Source organism: Populus alba, chromosome 3, assembly GCF_005239225.2.
Source record: "Populus alba chromosome 3, ASM523922v2, whole genome shotgun sequence".
NCBI lineage: Eukaryota > Viridiplantae > Streptophyta > Magnoliopsida > Malpighiales > Salicaceae > Populus > Populus alba.
The window spans coordinates 4,810,750-4,833,362 of NC_133286.1; the positions used below are offsets into that span (position 1 = coordinate 4,810,750).

The window sequence follows — 22,613 nt, forward strand, 5'->3', positions numbered from 1 at the left end:
AGTTTTGACTCTTTTGAAAGATATAGAGGAATAGTATTTATGGGAAAGAAAAGATATTTTAGCATTTTATTTAGCTTTCCCGAGTATAAAAAATAAGCAAAAGAAAAGCCAGTATATTAATTTTTTATTTTTAGCTATTCATTTAGCTTCTCCATTGGAGATGCTCTAAAGCGTGGTTACAAACCATTTGTTACGAGAAAAAGTATTATATTGCATTGAAGTTTATATATATATATATATATATATATTAACATAAATAATTAGATCAATTTACATTAAAAAAAATTTAAAAATATAAAGAAGATATCTAGTTTTCACTAACCCTTAAACTATTTAAAGAATAATATTCCTAGCATTGAATAAGTGAATTGCAAAAGACGTGGAGATTGACTCAAGGAAGATCCATGATAACAGCAACACCAAACATGGTGGGTGGATAAACGACCAAGTCTACGATCCCAAGGCAACTCTCCTTATCCTATAAATAAAAGTACAGGAACATGCCTTGTTTTCATCAACTCCTCCCTCTTTATCGCGTCAAGCTCTCCAATGTTATTTTGAAGAGATGAATTGATAAAATAGTAATTTTTTTAAAAAAATAGTATAAATGAAGATGCTGTATTTTGAAAGCTAAATTGATAAAATAATATTTTTAAAAAATAGTATAAATATTTCTTTAATTTGTGGCTTTCCATTTAAGAGTTGCTCTTAGGCAGTGCTTTTTCTCGTGTTTGTTTTCTGTCCGTCTCTCAATCAAGAAATGGCGAAAACAAAGGAGGCTGCCTTCATTGGCTCCATTGATCAAGGCACAAGCAGCACCAGATTCATCATCTATGACCGTGACTCTCGCTGTGTTGGATCTCACCAGGTTGAGTTCACCCAGCTCTATCCTCAAGCCGGGTACTCTAAATTATTTCCCTTTCTTTTCTTTTTCTTTATGATGATGATGATGATGATGATGATGATGATGATGATGATGATGATGATATTGGTGGTGGTTGTAGATGGGTGGAGCATGACCCAATGGAAATACTTGAGAGTGTGAAGGTGTGCATGGCGAAGGCAGTGGACAAGGCTTCAGCAGAGGGGCATAATGTGGACGCTGCTTTGAAGGCTATTGGTTTGACCAATCAGAGAGAAACTACTCTTGTTTGGAGCAAATCCACTGGTCGTCCCCTCTATAATGCCATTGTTTGGATGGATGTTCGCACCACTTCTGTTTGCAGGTTTCCTTTACTTCGCTTATCTTCCATTTTCACTCCATAATTATTTCTTTTCTTTTTTTCCTATGACTGAGGATTTTCTTTATCAGAATTTCTTTATTGTTGCTTTCGTTTTGATATTACCCCCATTTGATTGATTGATATTGCTGGAAATTTGTGATACTAGAAGGTTTGACTTTTTTGTCTCTCTCTTTTTTTTTATCAAATCATTGATCATGAGCTGTGTTTCCAAGATTTATTGTAAGGATCTAATGTATCCCTTTTGATTGATTGCTATTGCTGGAAATTTATGATTCAAAAAGATTTTGACTTTTTTTTTTTTTTAATATTTGATCATTTGCTGTGTTTCCAAGAATTACTGTAAGCATATTTTCTTCTAACAGGAGGCTGGAGAAAGAAATGCCAGGAGGAAGGACTCATTTCGTTGAGACATGCGGGTTGCCAATTAGCACTTATTTCAGTGCCATGAAGCTAATCTGGTTGATGGAAAACGTGGATGCGGTTAAAGAGGGTATCAAGAAGAAAGATGCTTTGTTTGGAACAGTAGATTCTTGGTTGATCTGGAATTTAACTGGCGGAGTAAACGGTGGCTTACACGTGACTGATGTCTCTAATGCATCTCGAACTATGCTCATGAATCTGAAGACTCTTGAGTGGGATAAACATACATTAGAAACCCTAAAAATCCCAGCTGAAATTCTTCCAAAAATTGTCAGTAATTCTGAGATCATTGGAAAGATCACAGAGGGATGGCCTCTTGTTGGTTTCCCAATTGCTGGATGTCTTGGTGACCAGCACGCTGCGATGGTTGGGCAAGCTTGTAAGAAGGGTGAGGCTAAGAGCACTTATGGAACTGGTGCTTTCATACTTCGCAACACCGGTGAGGAGGTGGTGCATTCAACGCATGGGCTTCTAACCACCTTGGCATTTAAGCTTGGCTCAAAAGCGCCAGCAAACTATGCACTTGAAGGCTCAATTGCTATTGCCGGGGCTGCAGTTCAGTGGCTCCGAGACAGTCTTGGAGTGATTAAAAGCGCTAGTGAAATCGAGGAACTGGCTTCTCAGGTTGACAATACCGGTGGAGTTTATTTTGTTCCTGCCTTCAATGGATTGTTTGCTCCATGGTGGCGTGATGATGCTCGCGGGGTTTGTATTGGGATCACAAGGTTCACAAGCAAGGCTCACATTGCTCGAGCTGTGCTTGAGAGCATGTGTTTTCAAGTGAAGGATGTGTTGGATTCAATGCATAAAGATGCCGCAGGTTCCGAGGAGGAAGAGTTCTTGCTTAGAGTGGACGGCGGTGCTACTGTCAACAACCTCTTGATACAGATTCAGGTTTGAGCTTTAAAGCCTTCTTCTTATTACTGTACCAATCATGTTTGCTCTTATTTACTGTTTTGCAACAATTTTGATCGTCCCTCGCAGGCTGACTTGCTAGGGAGCCCTGTGGTGAGACCAGCTGATATCGAGACAACAGCCCTCGGAGCAGCCTATGCTGCTGGTTTAGCTGTCGGGGTTTGGACAGAAGAAGAGATCTTCGCTTCTGGAGAAAAGTCCAAGTCTGACACCACTTTCCGTCCCAAGCTAAATGAGGAGCTGAGGAAGAAGAAGGTGGATTCGTGGTTCAAAGCTGTTGAAAGGACTTTTGACTTGGCTGATCTTTCCATTTGACACTTTTTATTAATTACGCTTCCATCCTTATCTTTGTTACAAGCTTAATAATTTCAACCAACACTTCAATCCTATCTGTAATTTATATGATATGATCAATTTCTGCACGCTAAAATCAGCTGGCCATCCTGGAAATTCATGGGGCTCAGCTGGTTGCCTGCAACTCTGTAACTTGTGTTTGGTAGTTTGGTAATGCATGGACAGCGTTTATCAGAGTACATTTTTTGTGTTTTTTTTTAATCAGTATATCAAATTTGATGTTTTTTTCAACTCAGACGCAAAAAACCCTGTTCTTGCCCAAGTTCATATTGTTTTCTTGTGACTGGTGAAATCATATGTTTTGGATCTTTAAGAACTTGTGAACTTGCACTGAGGCTGCCTGCTAGTATGGTGCTGTTCTCTGTACCCCTTCAATCCAATTGAATATGGGATGGGGAGCCAAACCCTAACAATGGCGTAATGGAACGGAGGGCTTGAAGCTGTTTCTGTACAAGACAAGAGGGATGATGACATGAGAGGAAATCATATAGATGAAGTTGCCAAATCTGAGGGCCTTTTTATTAATCAAACAAAATCTTTTAAGAGAAAAACTTTGCAATTTATACAAAAAGATTATTGGCACCCTAGGAAGTAAAGAACAGCTAAAATCAATAGACTCGAAATACAGGCTCTCTTCAACATCGTCCTCTAATCATTTCTACAGTGTTAGAGATGCAATTGCAAAGAGATTTTATCCATAAAAAACAAGACAATGGAAAAAAACACCACCGTTTTTCTGCCGTCTGCTTTGAGTTGTTCACTCTTTCAAAGAACAGGTGCGCAGAGTGATTGCTGGTTGTACAACCCAGCAACCCCGTTTGTGAACTGCTGCTTGTTTCTTCTCCGCTTTGTCACAACTATAAATCCTTCACCGTCACCGTGATTATTAGCATCTGGGGTTTTTGGCTGTTCACCGTCGCTGGACTGAGTAACCAATTTTGTCTTTCCTTCATTTCCGTAGAGGATTTTTATAATTGCACTGTCATTAGCTATTGCATCCGAAGAGTTTTCTGAACTGTCAGACCTTTTACTGCCTAGGTTCTCGCTTCCACCATCAATATTATTCTGGACTGACTTCACAATGAAACTGAGCAATATCTGCCTTGCAAGTTCTGCCTTCTCGGTCTCAGAGGTGGTCCTTTTTGAAGAACAGTCTTGAACTTCATTACCGGATTCCTTACCAAAGTCCTCCTCTTCCTCTCTTGCCTTGCTTGTCTCGAGCAACGATTTCGTCTCGGTTGAAATAGCAGAATCTCCATTTTCAGGATTTGTTTGCCAAGCTCTACCGGGAACAAACTCAGGTGCATGTGGATTCATGCTTCTAGGTTGTGTTGCCAAATGAGTTCGGTATTTCAGCAAACCTTGTCTCATGTGGTAAGATTGAGCAGTTCTAAAATAAAGCGGAGATCTAGGCCCACGAGGAACTCTTGCAAGTGGAGGTGCCACTGGGACTACAAGCATTCCTTTGCTAGCTGTCTCATCATATATGCTTGGTACAGAAGCTGAGTTTAAAGGGTGAACCAGTGGGCACACTCCTGGATTGAATGGTTCAGCTGCAGCTGAAAGCTTGCTTCCATTTTTCTCAATCAACTTTTCCTGATTAGAAGAAGAAATTTCCTCAACTTCAGGGCCAGATTTTTCGGGTTGAGTTTCACTTTCATGAGTTCCTTCTGCTTCATCAGGACCTGGTTTGTTATCAATAACAGGGATATCATTGCTTTCCTCCTCCTTAAATGTCTCAGGTACAACGCCGCATATCTGAGTTTCAGGTTTTGCCCCGCTTGATTCTTCTACTATCTCCTGAGATGGCTTCAAAGCCATACCAGGGGGTGCCACAGCTACTTCTTTGTAAGAGAGCGATTTTGATGCCATAGCAGTGAGATTTGCCGGAGCAGAAAAAGGTTTGGAGACGGTAGCTTTTGCCTGCAGTTCAATTGATTGCTTCACAGGTGACACCTCCATTGTAATTGTCCTTGGAGTTTTTCTTTGCGCTGGGGAAATGATTTGACTCCTATAGCTTCTTTCTCTATTACTTGAATATTCTGCAGTATTTATGTTTAGCTTTGCAAGAGCTGGTCGTCTACGACCAGATTTCCTGCCAGCAGCTTTCCATGACCGTCCTTTTGGATTGGCTTCTAGCCATCCTTCATCTGAAGTTGTTTCTTCAACAACTTCCCCCGCAACTGTGGGCCTGTACTTGGTGATATCATCATTTTCCTCTGCTTCTTCATTATGAATCATATCCACCCCTTGTTCTTGAGTGTTGCCATCATCTGTCATAACCATTGCATTTCCCAAGCCATCTTTGACCACTACATCTTGATGGACTAGATAGGACTTATCACTAACCTGGAGTACCTGTGGATTTAGATTAAAGGAAGATAGGGGTCATGTTCTCATAATATAGTAGATAAATTAAATCAGATTTTGGAGAGCTGTCAGGTGTGGATGATACTTGTAATTCAGTAACATTCCAGAGGAACTTGAGATGTGACATTATGTTCAGAAGAAGCAGAAATATAACATTTTCAGGATTTCTCTGGCTTTTAAAACTATATGGAGCATGTTTACTATCTGAAAATGATGCAGATTAGAAAAAATGTGTTTGTTTAAAACTTCTAATCAAACAGCTTTGCATCATTAACTACCTTTGCACGACGCTGTTTCCTGAGTGCATCACTTCCTCTAGAGTCTTGATCAGGACTAATGTAATCCAGGAGATCTGATACACTGCAGCAGAGAGTCACAGGCTTTGGTATCCCAACATATAAATGCAAATGAAGAAACAAGTAATGTGGAGAATACCATATCAATACCTAAGGTGACCTTTGCTTGCGATGGATGCATCTGGCTTTGGAGTTCCATTTCGTGCTGCTTCTTGCTGCTCTAGGGCTTTTGATTCAAAATATTCAAGCCACGCAGCAGCATCCTGCATTAAAAAACACAGCACCTTGATGAGTTACAGACTAGCAGATATTAATGATGAGTTTCACAGATTGACAACAGAAAATTATAAGCAACCAGCACTGACACAACAAAACAAAAAACAAAATTATGATTATGAACAAAGTTATCCAGATTCTAGACCCTTAAGATCTGGGCATGAATGCAGGAACCAGGCTGAACACTCCAAAATAATTGCAAAAATCCTAAAGATAGCTGAATCAAGCACTTCCAAGCATGCCCACACCAACCAATGGAAAACAAGTCTCTGTAAAAAAATATCCTTCTACTTAATTATTTATTTTATTATTATTATTTATATATATTTTTTACCTTGAGGAAAGTCATGTAAATTAGATCACGACTGCATATTTTCCGTTACCTGAGTACGAAGATCCTCCGTTCCAAGTTTTTCCAGAAGTATCTTGAGTGTCGTTTGCTCATGTTGAACACTTAAGGAATATGCCTCCATCAGAGAAAGAGCAATGGCTATAGCATGGTAGCTTGCAGCTGTCTGTCAGGCCAAGAAAAGGAAGGTAAATAGAAGTGTTTGTTCATTCTTATCCTTTTTCATAAGTTTTAGACAAGTGCAAAATAAAAATGTCCACCTCTTGACAAGATTAGCATGCACGGTGTTATTTAGTGAGTGAAAAGAACCTGTATATGATCTGCCCCTAACAATCTTTGATTGCACTTTAGAGCTTCATGCAGGTATCTGAGAGCAACATGAACATTTCCCATACCCTCTTCCATCATTGCCACATTGATGTATGTAGCGGCAGTATTAGGATGAGACAGACCACAAGCAAATTGAAGAAGGAATAAAGCACGGTTCACATATCTGTTGAAATTTATCCAGTTCAATCAGAGACTCCAAGAAGTCCAACAACAGAACTACAGATTGTGCACATCACTTAATGAATACGTTATGAGCACACAGGTGAGGGGGCAGATTTCCATTAAAATTTTAAATTTACAGAAACTCTGTTTTCATGGTAACAGTTAATTAAACAAACACGTGAAGGGACAATTTCACCATAAATTTAGATTTGGAAAATCTCTGGTAGTTATGATATCGTTAATTTGAATGACTACGTCAATAATGAAAGGTGAGCAAGTCAAAATGAGTTCTTAAGGTGATCACTTTGAACTTACTTCAAAGCTAACTCAACGTGTTGAAGACGATAATAAAACACAGAAAGATCGCCATAGCTTTTCATTGTATCTGGATGATCAAGACCAAGTTCCCTCTCATTGATATCCAAAGCCTTTTGCTGGTATATAGTAGCCTAACAAATAAAAGCAACCAAAAAGTAGCTTTCCTTAGATTCATATAATATTTCAATAAGATAGACAGAGATGCCAAAAAACTGCGTGATGTGGTTAAAGCTCACAATAATTTCATAGAAGTGAAAACATTTGAACTTTCTACTGAATTGCATGAATGCTTCAAAATTGAAGTACCAAACATGTTCATAAAATCTAGCAAAACTCCAGCTGCTTCCGTGTTCAACTTCCCACCTTTTCAAATAACCATTCTATAGAAGTCGAGAATACCATTCATGTGCAGTAAAACCAATTTGAAGCATCATTCTATTATATCTTTTTCAGTCACTACTCTAATTATAGATGTACCTTTTCATAAAGGAAACAAATCAAATCCCTAAAACCAAAGAAAATGCTAAAGAGAATATTAGTTACCTGATTAAAGTCTCCTGTGTGGTAGAGAACAACAGCTAGAAGACTGTAAGCACTGGCAGTAGTCCGATGATAGGGACCACATACAGCTATCATCTTTGCTAGAGCCTTGAATGGAGGCAGTACATTTTTTGAGATGAAATGATGTCTAAATGAATAAAGGAATTCATATAGCATTAACATACAGATTCGATGGGATATTATTACCTTCGTTCCATAATTAACAGCATCCTCAAGCTTTCCTTTATCAAGAGCAACCTTCGACGACTCCAACAGAGTCCGTCCATCAGCTGAAGAGCATCCTACATTCTGTGAAGCATTGTGCATATATCAAATTTAGGTTGAAATTCTATGTGCTCAGAATTTTTGAGAGATCTAGAACAAAATTTCACACCTTACACACAGGAACTACACTGATAATGTCGCATTTCCTAAAGGGGTTTGAGCACTCCATGTCATAATCTCTTGGAACCAACTCCAATCCAACCTGGCAGGGGAATTTATTGTAAAAACCATGATTGGGACATATGCAGCAGCCAGCAGCAGAAAGAACAATTGGTACCTTATGGCAAAGTCCACGAAGAATTGAAAGCTTTCTCAAATGCTGAAATTCATCTTTCAGTGTCCAACCAAATCTCTGGGAAAGAAATGTTCGCAACCACTGCAATTTGAGAGCATGGTCATCCTTCATAGTTTGATCACTGCCTTCAACCCCACAACTTCCAAGCAAGAAATTTAGGGATGAAGCTATGGCTGCAGACAAGTCTGATTTATTGTTGATAGATGCAATAACCACTTTAAGTAGGTGCTTGAAAGCTCGAGTAACCATCTCATGAACACAAAGTGATTGTATGTGAGGAAGCTTCTCTGCAAGTTCAACCTGTTTGCAAGAAGTTTAGAATCAACAAAATCATAACGACTTACTTAAGCATAAGACAGTGAAGAATTTTTCAAGGATATTAATGTGGCTTTTGCCCAAAACTTGCATCTACATAGATAGGTTCAAAGTATAGCGAGAGGACTGATAATAATAAAGTCATCGAGCAGTATGCTTCCCAGAGGAAATATTCCTATTATGGATGAGGCTGAGTCAGATGACTGGCATAAAAGATATGGTGACACACACACAGACAGAGAGAGAATTCTCACCACCCGTCCCAAAGAGCGCATCTGCAGTCCCCTAAAATGCATGAAGTCAGTCAGCGTGCGACCATCAACAGGCGAAAGTTCAAGGGAGCCAAAATCCATTACCTAATAAAGTATAAGATCTGGATTATAAACTATTAAAACTCTAGTCAGCAAAGTAAGACACTGCATAAATTAAATATTACCAGCTTAGGCAATGCAACTTCATCATAATATATGTATGCTGTTTGAAGAAGCTCATCTGCTGACTGTTGCAAGAAAATACAGTTAGACCCAGAAATAACAATAAAGAAAACTTAGGTCATAATAAAGACAACATCAACAACAACAATGAAAATGACAAAACAAGTCAACCTTTAAATGAAGGCCAGTTCCAGATTCTTTCAGACGCAAGAAGGCTTCTTCAGAAACCAATCTCCTCAATTCGCACCCAATGTTGGACTCATCATTGCTATGTTGTCCGGCATTAATTCCCATAGCTTGGCTGCACATGCCAGATTCAATTTCTTCTCTATCATGTGTGGAAGTCACAGTAGGCTTCATATCCCTCTTCTTCAAAAATTTGAATTCCTTTCCAAGACCTTTCACAGCTTGTCCGTTCTCACTATTATCCTCTGGGCTTTTAGAATTGGTATCTTTTGAAGCTTCATGCTTTTGCAGATGTTGCAACCAACATGAGCCAAGTTCCCATCTAATAGACCTTTCTAAAGCAATTGGCTTCTCCTCTAGCTTGGTTAAACTCTCTGTACTTGCTTTCCGAATAAGACATCTAGATGCTTCTAACTCTTCCATAGAAGAGTGAGAAGACTGTCCTAGAGATGATTCAGCACTCCAACACTTGTGCAGCAGCACCCTTAAACTGCAAGAAGGTTTGGATAGCTTATCCCTTTAAGTCCATAGTGCATGATTAAAACATGTACATGAATCAAGAGTACTTGCTTTAAAAAATCTTGTACTCTCAGAATGCATTTAAATAATTTTATATTTTAGTAAATGTAGAATTGACTCCTGAAATAACGTAATTGCATGATTATCTTTTCTTTTAATGTCAGCTTTTATAGTCTTTGAAAACAAGTTATTTTACTTGAAACTTATTTTTGTAATGTCTGACAAAAATTTTCAGATCTGATAAGGAAACCGAAGGATGGGACACTAAATAATTTTTTTTTGACAAGTGAAGGACACATAATAGCCATTTGTTTCTTTCAGGATTTTCCTAGCAATTTACAGGGTCTAGTGCCATGTGCTAGAAGAAAACATATAAAAATTTTCGACAAGTGAAGGACACATAATAGCCATTTGTTTCTTTCTTGAATATCCTAGCAATTTACAGGGTCTAGTGCCATGTGCTAGAAGAATGGACACTTATATATCATGAAATATTCACCTATTAAAGGAAGAAAAGCTAACTCACTTTTGTAGTGTTGTGTTTTCCTCATTCCTTAAGCAGGAGTTTAAAACATGCTCTAAAGAGATGTTTCAAGCTTTTGCTTTGGTCATCAAATTAGGACTAGAAAGCAATCTGAGCATGCAGCTCTCCAATTGGATCCTGAGCAGCAAATATCATAAATCTAATTTGCTGTCCTTTCAACAGGGATCCTAAGCTTGCATTTTTAAATATCTTTTACAACATAATCTACAGAAACAACACTAATACTCTGACTCTGAATACAATCAACTCAAACAAGAGACTCATAACAGATATGTGTAAGACCTGGGCTACCTGAATACGTTCCCATTAATTCCACAATTTCTGAGTATTAGCATATGTATCCTAGTTCCCATTAATTCCACAATTTCTGAGTATTAGCATGTGTATCCTATGTGCATCCAACAGGGCTCAATCTTCCAAACACTGATATTAGGTTGACTAGAGATCTAGCTTGTAGTTCAAACCTGTTAATATTAAGAGCATTAGCTCCTCCATCTGGTAGATCATCAATTTCAATATCTTGAGCATCAAACTTTTTCTTCTTCACATTGCCAACAACTTTCACTGTTGCAGTGTATCCACAAAGTCTTACAATGACAGTGCTCAATGAAGAGGTATCCTGCAGAAATCAATGCTGTTGTTTCAGCAGTCTCTATTTATGTACTTTTGAAATACAGAACAAATATAAACATGTAACTTTGCTTCTGCCATTCTAAATGAAGACATTAACCCAGTTGAGATGATCATTTGGTCATGTGCAACAAAGATTAATTGGCTGCACTATTTCCATTTCCATCATCATATTGATGGTAAAAGGGGGTCATGGAGTTTCAGTTTGGAAGCGCTACAAGGAGGTGAAGCTAAAGAGGATGTCGATTCAGGAAGAAAACTTAATGCCATCTGGCATAATGCGACTCTGCGAAAAATGCGGTAATGATGAACTTAGAATGGAAAGATGAGTCCTCATGCTAACAGTCGTGCAGCACAAATAGAAATGTGCAAGCAAGGAAGAGAGGAAGGGGAGGGGAAGAGTGATAAGATCAGAAATGGAAGACAGCTTATTTCCTTAAATAAGATGGAACCCAAAATTGTTATTGTTAGAGATGCTTTTCCATGGATACACATCCAATTTTGTAATAGCAGGTTGTCCCACAGCATGCATGTCAATGCGAGTAAATGTGGAATGATGGTGCTTTGAAGGGAGAAGAAGGAAACGAAACTATACTTACATGAACAACTACACTCTCATCTGCGGTTACCCCTTTGAGCAAATTCCTTTGAGCAATTTCCTTAGCAGGGATACCAGATAAGTGATTGCCGTTGACTTTGACCACAGTCTTCAAGCTTGCATCTGCTGCATCACGTTCTACAACTATAGACAAGTCTCCTACATGATCTTCAAGCAAGAAAGAGCCTGAAATTGTATCTCTTGCTTGAAGATTGGAATCAATAACACCTTGTATCGCTGCAACAGCTTTAAAAATTGAAACATCAACAAATTGACTATGAAGCAAAAGAGCCTTCCGGTCTCGCACCACTCTCTCCTCCTCTGTCTTGCATGGTAGGCTAGCCAATATCGCGAAATCAGTGGCCCAAGGACGAAGATCATATCCACCATATCTTCCTTGCCCTCCACCATTGCCACCCCAGCTCTCATCTTCTACAGGAAGGGATGGAAAGTTTGATGGAGAGTCCGCAACAGATGGAGGAACAAGCCATGTATTTGCGCGGAATCCGTAAGGAAGATTACCGAACTGGAAAGGAAGAAGCAAAAACATAAGATGTCACATATTTTTTGCCTTCAAAACAGTAATGATGTCTATGGAAAAAGTCTATATTATATTAAATGAGTATAAGAAGTTGACCTTATTATGCTCTACAAAAGCCTTCATAAGGGAATCATATGCCTGTAGTAACCACAGCAACACATCCATCAATTACAAACCGAAGGCAAATAGCAAGCCAATTGATTTCAAAACAAATGCAACAAAAGAGAATGGCTGGAACTTGGAAGAAAGCAAACCAACATTGGCAAAAGCTCGGCTGAGATTTTGAAGAAGATCCACCATGGAATGGCTTTGGGAAAATTGCTTTCCCACTGCATAAAACCCTTTTACTGAAGCAACCACCTTTATTAGCTTTCCATTGCATATCTTAACCTGGAATATATCAATCACATCAATGCAGCTTCAGTTACCATGACAAAGGATTGATAAGCCATAAGCTCATGAAAAGTTAAATTTCTATGCAAGTAATCTACACTTTTCGCACTCACGACATCTTTGGTATCATATAATGTAATGTAATGTAATGAGATGATTTATTATATTCATTTATTTAGTTGCAAAAAAATTAGTAATGAAGTGGAGTCTGATAATTTTCTTATAGTGTCTGAATTTTAAAGAATATTTTAGTCCCTAATTTATTTTATTTACAAATTGGTCCTTATTTGAAAATTTTAGCCCGTTGTAGATTCATCAATGTTATGCTTCTACCCTATAATTTAAGATTTTCTGCACTTTAAAAAAAATTTAGCTTTGTCAACCTTTACTATTAAATAACAAACAAAAATGTAACCTTTTTTCATATTTTTCATCACATTTCTTTCATTTTAATTCGCATATTACCTTGTAATATCATGCAAAAATGCTTATTCCCTACTAAAGAACTAAATTCAAAAGGAAGATATTTAATGGTCAGGGGTCATGTTGGAACGTTTTAGAAACTATAAGGATAACATTACAGAATTCCAAAACTTGAGGATAAAAGTCAAAATAAAGAAGACGATGAACCTGAAATTCAAAATAATCACCCGGTCGTGACCTTTCCTCACCATCCTTAACCTCACTGCATCGTCTCAAATCTGCAACATCATCAACAATATAAAATTAACAACTAATTAACACAAAAAAAAAGGAGACAAAAAAGTTAAGCCTAGGAAAATAAGCTAAAAATGCAATTAATTAATTACCGAGAATAGGAGGCGGGAGGTGAGAGAAGGAGAAGAAGTCATAGAACTCAGACAGCTTCGGCGTCGGGTGAATCGCCGCCATGTCCATACTCTCCGACATCGCCGCCGACACCGACGTCGTTTCGGATGCTGCATCGTCGGACAGTGGCGTTGCAGGAGTCCTGGTCCGTGGTGACCTAGAACTATTAGACCGTTTGGATTGTGATATTGACTGTGACGGTCGCCTGGATTTGTTGGAGAACCTGGTTGTGCAGGCTACGATGTCCAGCAGCCTCCGTACATGAGCTACGGCTTGCGACTCCTCTGTGTAGTCCTCTGCAATTACAAAAGCACAGTGGCAAGGTGTGTAAATTAACTCACAATGTCGGGTAATGTTTTAGTCATTTTCTTTTCTTTCACTCGCTGGACAAATTCAGATATAAAATTGTCAGATAATTATGGGGGAAAACATTTACTCAGATTTACTTTATTTTTTTTTTATTATTTTTTTTTAATATCTTAGATTTAATATTGTGATAATTTTTATGGTTGTAGTTTAAAAAAAAATATTTTATCAAAAATATTTTTAGTTAAGGTTGATTTGATATATATATTTAATTGAAATTAAAATTGAATAAAAAATAATTTACTATTTTTAGGTTAAATATGATTTTTAAATTGAAGTTATAATATATATATATATATATATATATATAGTTTTTAATTTAAATATTATAGATTTATCTACTATTATTATATCATTAAATAAATAATATTTTATATTAAATATTTTTATTATTTCATTAATTTATCTATAAATTTCATTACATATAAAATTCATCTGATAAGAACTATAATTTTTATGAATTTTTTGAACGTGCAACAAAATCAGGTAAAATATCATCAAAAATAAAATTAGAATTGCACTCAAATTCTATAAATGTTACGTCATTATACAATATTTTTTAATTTATATATAGTGTTATTAAATAATATTAAATATTAATTTTTTGAGTAAAATATAATTTAAAAAAAAATTAAATTTTTTTTATCAATCCAATAAACATTGTTCATATAAACAGTGCCAATAAATTCCCCCGTCACTGTTGCTTCTCGCGTTGCCAGGTGAACTATCACGTGGCATGGGCATTGTCACTTCTTGAAGTGAACAATGCCATGTGAATTATATAAAAAGTAGCTCTTAGCTATTGTGTGCGAAATGGTGGTTTGAGAAAAAAAATTATGGGTCCTACAAAACAGTAAATTGTTTTTTTTCAAATAATTAGTTACACAATTTACATTAAAAGTTAAAGATATTATGTAAACAAATACCTTCACTTAAGCTTTTTTTTGTTTTTAAGTAATCAATTTTTTTTGTCTTCTAGTTAATTGTTCAGTTTTGTATGAGATTTGTCATTTTAGATATTTTTTTTCAATTACTTCATTGTTTTTTTCTAAATTAAAAATCTATTGACTCAATTGGCTTAAATTACTTGCATTTTTTTAATAATTGTAGAGCACTAGTTACATTAATAAATTATAATTTCTATACAAATTATTTTAGTTGCACAACCATAACATGTGAAATTCATGCTTTAAAAAAAAAAAAGGAAAATGAGAAGCATATGTTAACAAGGGTTTGACATGTGAAATGCATTGCATGTAACAACTTCTTTTTTTTTTGGTCGTTGCCCTAGTGTGTGTTTGTTTTAAAGGTTGAGGTTGAGTTTGGGTGTGGAACCTACTAAAAAAGCTATAAAAAACAAGATAAAATAGCTTTTGTGATTGAGTTTTGTGCATAATTGGATTGTATCCAACCACAACCTCAACCACAAAAGCTAAAACAAACACATCCTGGTACCTAATCTGTAATCTTGCTACCTCTATGGAAAACTATAGTTTATTCCTTGTATATATTCATTAATATTCCACTTTGATCCCTAATTTTTTATTTTCTTAGTACCAGACCCAGTATTTACAAAATTTCAATATAGTCCTTTCTAAGATTTAAATATAGGAGACAAAGTGGAATCTACAGGGATGAAAATATAATTTTCCCTACTTACTTTCTGAAATTAATCAGGAATCGGTAAATATGGGATTCAAACTCAAAACCTCTTTCTTCCCTTATTTTGCAACAATCATTGAGCAAATGGAAATAATTTATATATTCTTAATTTGAAAAAACAAATTAAGCTAAATTCATCCCAATGTGCGTGTATATAAAATAAACAAAAATATCATAAGAAGCTAACCGAAAATAAAGATATCTATTGAGATTTTGCAGCTTAACTTTTATCTCTCTTAGAGAAGGAGGGTTGGTAGTATAATAATAGTTATTTTTTAAAATATTTAAAAATATTAAAATAAATTATTTTAAAACAAAATAAAAAAAAAATTCAAAACTGAAAAAAAAAAAACCCTTTGTTTATACCCAAAAAAAAAATAAAAAAAAATAAGAACATGAGAGTATATATTTAAGTGTTTATTTTAGTTTGTGTAATTGAAATTATGATTAGATACAATCTAATTATAAACAAAATTCAATTATAAAAACTAATATTTTTTACTTTTTTAGTTTTTTTATAAATTCCACACCTAAAACTCAACCTCCATTTCTAAACTAAATCTATTAACCAACACACTGTAACGTGTAGGAAGTGACAATGATAGGATCATCTAAGATATATGTGTTCAATATCTAAAAGATTAAAAAAATAAAATCTAGAGTTTTCCCTTGAGTTAATTAAGATTTAGGACATGAGATTTTGTCAAGATCCATTTTATCATGGACCCACCTCACGTGACATGAGCTCAGTGCATGTCCCTCCATTTCCTGGAACTTCCATGGTGACCTCTCCCTTGGGAGTCTCCAATGAGAGCTGAGAACTGTCTTTTTGTGTCTAAATTATTTTAATATAGTTTGTTGGGATGATGGGATGATAATACGACAATTAGAGCTCTGTGTTCCTTGCTCTTTTGGACGTATTTAAAAAAAAAAAAAAAAAAAGTTGTAAATTCCTCTAAAAAAACAGAGAGAGAGAGATGGTGTTGTTTGGCAAGGAGCTTCACCTACCTTCGATGATTTTGAGCAGGCAGGGCTTCAAGGAGATGATTTCTACTCTGTCATGCAACCCATGCCCTTTCACCTAAAAAATTTAAAAAAAAAAATTAAAAATAATATTACTAATAACTCTCTCTACACATGCTTTACAGAGGACATAAATGGTAGAAAACCTCGTGAGATAAGGAATAGTTTGTGAGATGACATGTTTCCACATTTGCAGCCAATAACTTCTTCACATCAAGTATCCTATCAGTGGAGATGCCCTACAAGAGGAGAGCCCAGATAATCAATTTAGAGGGCTTAAAATATTCAAGAAATCAAATGATTAAAAATACCAGGAGTAGTGGCACCACCTTGAGCACAACTTGCGATTCATATGGAGTGATCACGGTGACATCAACAACACTAGGAACAGCTGCAAATCAAGTTAATTTATAATCATAACATATATCAATGTCGAAAAATTAATTAAAAAAAAAAGAGAGAGAAAAAAAGGTAGTATAATCACATTTCTCCTCCTTCCTTTTCCTCTCTGCTCTAGCTTTGTTTGATTTCCCCCTCCCTGACCTTGGCGCCATTGTTTCTCTTCTTCCTCTTCAACCAGAGGTGCGCGTTGTGCACTGGAAATAGGAGGAAAAAGATGAAGAAAAAACCTCTGTGTGTGTCGGCAGCACACTATTTCAGATACCCATTTTTTTTCCCAGAAAACAATGAACCTGATGGAGGTGTTGTTATCAGTGCTAAAGAAAACACAAGAAAGGAAGCGTGTAGAGGGGAGGGCGAGAGAGCAAACTAGCTATATAAATTAAGAACATCCATTGATAACGAGTGAGGGGAAAACCTGGTGAGAGTAGGTAGCTTTTCGATGAAAAGAAAGGATAGGATAAGTATTTTTGTAGGATTTGCCCTTTTGGAGATATGGGAGCAATCCTGACCTCTGCTTCCTGCTTAAACCTTGATTTCCTTCTCTCTCTGTCTCCCCGTGGCTAGAGAGCGCCTTCTTAAGGCCAGGAGAAACCCATGCACCAAGAGGGAAATAAATAAATAAATAATCGTGGGGGGTCCAGATGAATCGGCCGTTGTTTGTTGACACGTGGCATGCTGCCGGTCTGTTTTGTTTCATCAGACGTTGGGGCTCGCCTTCGGTTTTGCCGTCGTTTGTTTCGCCTTCGGTTTTGCCTAAAAATTATAATTGAAAACATTATTGATAAACCTTAGTTAATCAATTAAAATTATAACTTGAATTATGAGAATTTATTAACATCATAAAAAGAAAACTATAAAAAATTATAAATAAAACTAAAAACAAAAATGTCAAATTAAAATAAAAAAATTAAAAATTAAATTAATTCAGATTAATCTATTAAATATGTGATTTAGATTATACACTCGAGAACTAAACAATTTTTTATTTTTAGAATTATGTTTTATTTAATTATACCATAAGATTTTTTTTATATATATACAAACAACCGAAAAGGAGATTTTCAAAAAAGAAAAAAACATAGGTAGCACGTAGTACTAAAAATAAAGTCCTATATAATAAAATAAAAAACACATTTGAAGAAGATGCTTTTACTACACCAAATAAAAACAAAAAACAGACTTTAAAATATTAAAAAAGGATTAAATAATATTTTTTTAAGTTCAAGGGATTGAAAATACTATATTTATAAAACTCGTATCAATATAACTGTTTAACCTTGTAACTCGGTTGATCCAAGGTCTAGATTAGGTCAATTTAAAAAAAAAAATAAAGGGACTAATTGACATGGCATGACCTGTTCAAAAGCCAGGGTTGATTTGGTTAAAGCCTAGTCTAAAACCTGTTAACTTTTGAAAAACACAAAACAATGTCATTTTGATATTTTTATTAAAAAAATGAAATGAATTTTTTTTCTTGATTAACCCGCCTAGCTCATGACTCATCCCGAGTCCTTACCCTAAGATAGGATTAATAACTATGAAGAACACATAATATATATATATACCCAGACATGTAAAGAGGCTTTTGTTCCCAAATAATAGATGACAGATGATGCATAATGCACTTTTATTTTTATTTTTATTTTTATTTTTATTTTTATTTTTGAAAAGACAACACAAATGATGTACAATTTACATATAGGGATGATGTGTCGTCTATATATGCCAATGATATGTTATTAGCTCATGTAGACAACGTATTTTCAGAGCCTATAGATGACATGTCGTTTGTAAGCCAATAATATGGTGACGGGAGAGTCGTTTTCAACAAAAAAAAATAATTTTCAATCCTTGTTTGACTCAATAACACCTAAAAATAATATAAAGACCTAGATAAACTTGTGTATGCCTTCAAACAACCCAAAACTCAATCCAAAACAAAAAATTAACTTGAAACCCAAAAACTTTTCGACATTAGATCTACTCATTCAAGCAATGTTAAGGTAAAATAATACCCAAGTTAAACTTCCTTCATTGAATGAAACTCGTTGACATGATGATCGATCTTTTTTGTGGCTGGAATTAGTGTTAACAATGACTTTCTTTCTCTACCATCGGATTTAGTGATCCCCTCTCTCTCCTCCCTCTAACCAAGGTAGTGCAAACTTGGAGGGTAGGAACACTAGAACTCATGATCAAGATTAAAAAAAAAACATAAGAAAGGTAAAATCATATTCATAAAAAACCCAACCCAATTATTACTTTACCAAAAAATCAAAGTATAAGGATGAACACTACAAAGATAATTAATCTTTGACAAGTTTTGAACAGTTCAATGAAAAACTAAGAGTATAAGCAACCTTGCACATACAATATTATTCTGAATAAAAAATCTAAGCTAAATCATTTGACCCTTTAAATAGAGTATTTATAGTTTACAAAATAACCAAACCCTGATGGACTAGTATGATGACATTAAGACCTAATTAAAAATAACCCAAAATTATAAAATAAATAACAAAACCCCAAAACTAAGTAAAATAACATGTTGTGATATATTTTCTTTGGAGAGAAAGAAGCTCTCAAACTTTCCTTGTAGAAAACTTGGACTATCAACTTTATATAATACTTGTAAAATTAAATTATTACTAACCTTTTGTGACCTTAAACAATTAGAAAAACTTTGCAAGTTAAACTCCCTAATTATTGACTGTAATGTCTTTGAAATAAAAGGATAATGTTGTCGACTTTGACTTTGCTATAAAATAAGGAATTCTTGTTAAGTAATTAATTCTAGACTGCCAACTAAGAAGCCTTGAAAAGTTAGGATTCCTTGTAAAATGAAGAAACAATTTGTTGTCAAAAATATTTTTCCATATAAAATTAAAGAGGTTGCCTTATATGAAGTCCACAAACCATTAAGAAACTAACACTATTGCCTCCCCCTTTGCTACCAAGCTTTGTCGCATATTTAAGTTTAATAAAGATATCATTCATTTGCATGGATCATATTAATTAAAGTTTTTCCATCCATTGTTAAAGTTTTAAAACTTAACTTAACTCGAATATTTTGAATTACCTCATTGAAAATCATTTTAATCTTCTTGGTCTTTAACCTTATAATTGACCCAATTTAAATTTATAATGGATCCTTTGATGATGTTTATCGGTTCTCATCATTTTTCCTCTCCTTAAAATAATTCGATCTCAAATCATTACTTACATTGAATAGAGAAAGATAAAAAAAAAAATATTAAAAGTAGCATTAACACCATTCTCTCATAAAAAAATCCACTTTATATGCATTGTTGTTAATTCATTCAAGAACTTGGAATGAATCATCTCCTCTAAATTGCAACTTAAATATCACATTGGCTAGAACTCTTTCCTTTCTGATGTGCACCAAAACTCAATCACCTGGTTAAAAAGGAACGCATGCACAACCTTTGTTAGTTTGCATATTGTTTTTTTTTTTTCTATATGTTGTCAAACACTCTTGTGGAGTGTCTTTATCTTATCATATATGCTTTCTTATTGTCATCAAAACTGATCATTTCATCAACAAGTAAAGGAATCAAATCCAAAAAGATTAATGGATTAAAATCATAAACAGTTGCAAATGGTGAAATGATCTATAGTAAAATGCACACTCTTATTATATGTAAATTCAATAAATGACAAACAATCCTTCTAATTTTTCAAATTATTTTAAATGATAGTACATAATATAACAATTAAAGTTATATTTACTATTTCTATTTGACCATCCATTTATAGATGACAAATAATTAATAACAAAAATTTAGTTTTAAACTAGCAATGTTGGTTATACCATTAGTTTTATGACATGATATGAAATATTTCATATTAGAAAACTTATCTACAATCATAAAAATAAAATTTGTACCATTTATTTACCTAGATAAACCTAAAATAAAATCCATAAAAATATTGATTCAAGATTTATTGGGTATAGGTAAATGAGTATTGGACAACACTTTTTTTTAGGACAATAAAAATGTTCATGCAAAACCTATAAAGTCTCCCTAACACCAAAGTGTTCATTGAACCACCCATATAAGCCTCATGTATGAGTAATTCATGCATAAAATTATCAAGCACATAAAGTTTATTTTCTCTAAATAAATAATCATCAAGTCTATTCATGAGTTGACTTATCATGAGTATTATACATGTTACTAAAATCACTATCATTGGTATACAAATATTTCAAATACTCAAATCCTAACAATTTTGCATTTAAAGTAGAAAGAATAACATACCTCCTAGATAATGCATCATCAACTACATTATCCCTATTTTGCTTATAGTTAATAATATATGTTACATGATTTGAAGTTTATGTTATTAAAATTGATTCATAATTATTATGGGTTTAAGGTTAAATGATTGATTTTGGATGTGTTGTTAGAAATAAAGATTTGTTAATTGATTTATTTAATTGATTATTATGGGTTTAAGGTTAAGATATTTAAAATCAATTTTTTTTTCCAGCACATATATATTTTTTTTAACCTCGAAAAGGAGACGATATTAAGAGTGTGTTTGGTATTGCGGTTGTTGTTGTGGTTGTGGTTTGAAAAAAGTTGTTTTATAAAAAGTACTTTTAGTTGAGGTTGGTTTGGAAAAATATATGTTTGTGTGTTGAAACTGAGGTTGAGTAAAAAGTAGTTTAATGTGTTTGGTTAAAAAAATGCTTTTCAAATTGAGGTATATATATATATATATATATATATATATATATATATATATATATATATATGTTTTTAATTTAAATATTGTAGATTTAACTATTGTTATTACATCATGAAATAAATAATATTTTATATAAAATATTTTTTTATTGTTTCATTAAACCATTTACAATTCCATCACGTATAAAATACATCCGATAAGGACTATAGTTTTATTGGTTTTGTAAGCGCCCAACAACATCAGGTAAAATATCATCAGAAATAAAATTGGGATTGTGATCAAATTCTATAAATATTACGTCATCAAGCGATCTTCTTCTAATTTATATAGTGTTATTGGATAATGTAAAACACTAATTTTTTAAAATAAAACACAATTAAAAATAAAAAATATATTTTTTTACTGGATCAGACCCAATTCAATACATTTTTATAGTTTTGGACCAGGTCCGGTATTCACTGTTCATGTGAAACAGTGGAAGAATTCTCCACTGTTTATATGAACAGTGAAGGAACTCTCCACTGTCACTTAAGTGCACAGTGGAGAGTGAATTACTTGTTTTAGTGCTTCCTAAGAAGACAGGTATCGCAGGAGAAGCAGATAAAATCTACTTCTCATGAGCTGAGGTTCGACCTCAGTTATTAGGTGGGACCCATGTAAAAAAATGAGAAGTTTGAATTAACCAAATACTTTACTTCAGCTTTTGTTTTCAACCGTTGTTGCGACCGCAACGCCAAACAGCCACTAAAGCTCGGAAGCCAATACCTTATATACATGAAAAGCATATGATGGTTACAAAGGAAAGTTCAAAGGTATTGAAATTCAGATCTTAAAAATATGAAACCTTCAATTCTTTTGCTACTAAGAGTCCGAGACATCCCTCCAATAAAAAGGATATAAATTGATTGTTCATTCTTACGCTTTTTTTCCTTTTTTTATTATTATTTCCACAATCATTCTAAGGAAGGAAATTGAAGAATTTATAGTTATTTGATGAGTATTTGTATGAAATTCAAGTACAATCTTTTCGTTTCAAATAATACAATTAAGATTATTTAAAAAAAAAAGTAACAAAGGAAAAAAAAGCTCAATTCAATAGGAATAGTTTAACTTATTGAAATATAGTTTTTTAAGTTTAATTTATATTTTTTAAACCCGTGCAAATCAAAACATTTAATTTATTAACATCATTTTATTTTAAATTTCAATAGAATTTCTTAATTTAGTAGGTTAATTATAATAACTATTAATGAAAATGATTAGTTGTAATCAATTTAAATTTTCTTAACTTAATAGGTTTAT

General features: G+C 34.2%; 3 protein-coding genes across 9 annotated transcripts in view; 1 reads left to right on the forward strand and 2 right to left on the reverse strand.

The window, feature by feature from the left end:
* Positions 1-17,013, reverse strand: part of LOC118037857 (uncharacterized) — a 95,002-nt gene extending 77,989 nt beyond the window's left edge. For all 3 annotated transcript variants that reach the window (XM_073407899.1, XM_035043997.2, XM_073407898.1), the window contains exon 1: positions 16,935-17,013. The gene's annotated coding sequence lies outside the window, so the exon portion shown is untranslated. The remainder of the gene's footprint in view (positions 1-16,934) is intronic.
* LOC118037865 (glycerol kinase) lies at positions 610-3,112 on the forward strand. The gene is made up of 4 exons (XM_035044009.2): positions 610-900; positions 1,005-1,226; positions 1,607-2,558; positions 2,649-3,112. Exons 1-4 carry the CDS (start codon positions 761-763, stop codon positions 2,892-2,894), a joined length of 1,560 nt encoding a protein of 519 aa, XP_034899900.1. The 5' UTR covers positions 610-760; the 3' UTR covers positions 2,895-3,112.
* Positions 959-17,151, reverse strand: LOC118037863 (protein REDUCED CHLOROPLAST COVERAGE 3). 5 transcript variants are annotated; one of them, XM_035044008.2, is made up of 24 exons: positions 16,678-16,935; positions 16,523-16,584; positions 16,340-16,432; positions 16,179-16,251; positions 13,124-13,438; positions 12,945-13,015; positions 12,180-12,311; positions 12,018-12,059; positions 11,382-11,906; positions 10,617-10,771; positions 9,075-9,579; positions 8,906-8,968; positions 8,724-8,825; positions 8,137-8,454; positions 7,969-8,061; positions 7,782-7,883; positions 7,578-7,682; positions 7,032-7,165; positions 6,534-6,717; positions 6,259-6,390; positions 5,750-5,862; positions 5,582-5,663; positions 3,663-5,291; positions 959-3,373 (listed from the first exon to the last, which is right to left on the reverse strand). In XM_035044008.2, the coding sequence occupies exons 1-23, from the start codon at positions 16,745-16,747 to the stop codon at positions 3,699-3,701; spliced, it is 5,064 nt and encodes a 1,687-aa protein (XP_034899899.1). In that variant the 5' UTR covers positions 16,748-16,935; the 3' UTR covers positions 959-3,373; positions 3,663-3,698. The 5 variants fall into 5 exon arrangements, with proteins under 5 accessions (XP_034899899.1, XP_034899898.1, XP_034899896.1 ...); XM_035044007.2 differs by having other exon boundaries at positions 959-3,379; XM_035044005.2 differs by lacking the exon at positions 959-3,373 and adding an exon at positions 17,011-17,151 and having other exon boundaries at positions 3,422-5,291; positions 16,678-16,789.
* Between the last annotated feature and the right edge of the window lie 5,462 nt (positions 17,152-22,613).

Excerpts from the sequence above, each read along its gene's own strand:
- LOC118037863 (XM_035044008.2), bottom strand. The coding sequence starts at position 16,747 with ATGGCGCCAAGGTCAGGGAGGGGGAAATCAAACAAAGCTAGAGCAGAG. Across the intron at positions 12,060-12,179 it reads TCAGCCGAGCTTTTGCCAAT|GCATATGATTCCCTTATGAA; the intron begins GTTGGTTTGCTT and ends TGGTTACTACAG. Across the intron at positions 7,683-7,781 it reads CTGTTAATTATGGAACGAAG|GCTCTAGCAAAGATGATAGC; the intron begins GTAATAATATCC and ends CCTCCATTCAAG.
- LOC118037865 (XM_035044009.2), top strand. The coding sequence starts at position 761 with ATGGCGAAAACAAAGGAGGCTGCCTTCATTGGCTCCATTGATCAAGGC. Across the intron at positions 901-1,004 it reads CAGCTCTATCCTCAAGCCGG|ATGGGTGGAGCATGACCCAA; the intron begins GTACTCTAAATT and ends TGGTGGTTGTAG. Across the intron at positions 1,227-1,606 it reads CGCACCACTTCTGTTTGCAG|GAGGCTGGAGAAAGAAATGC; the intron begins GTTTCCTTTACT and ends TTCTTCTAACAG.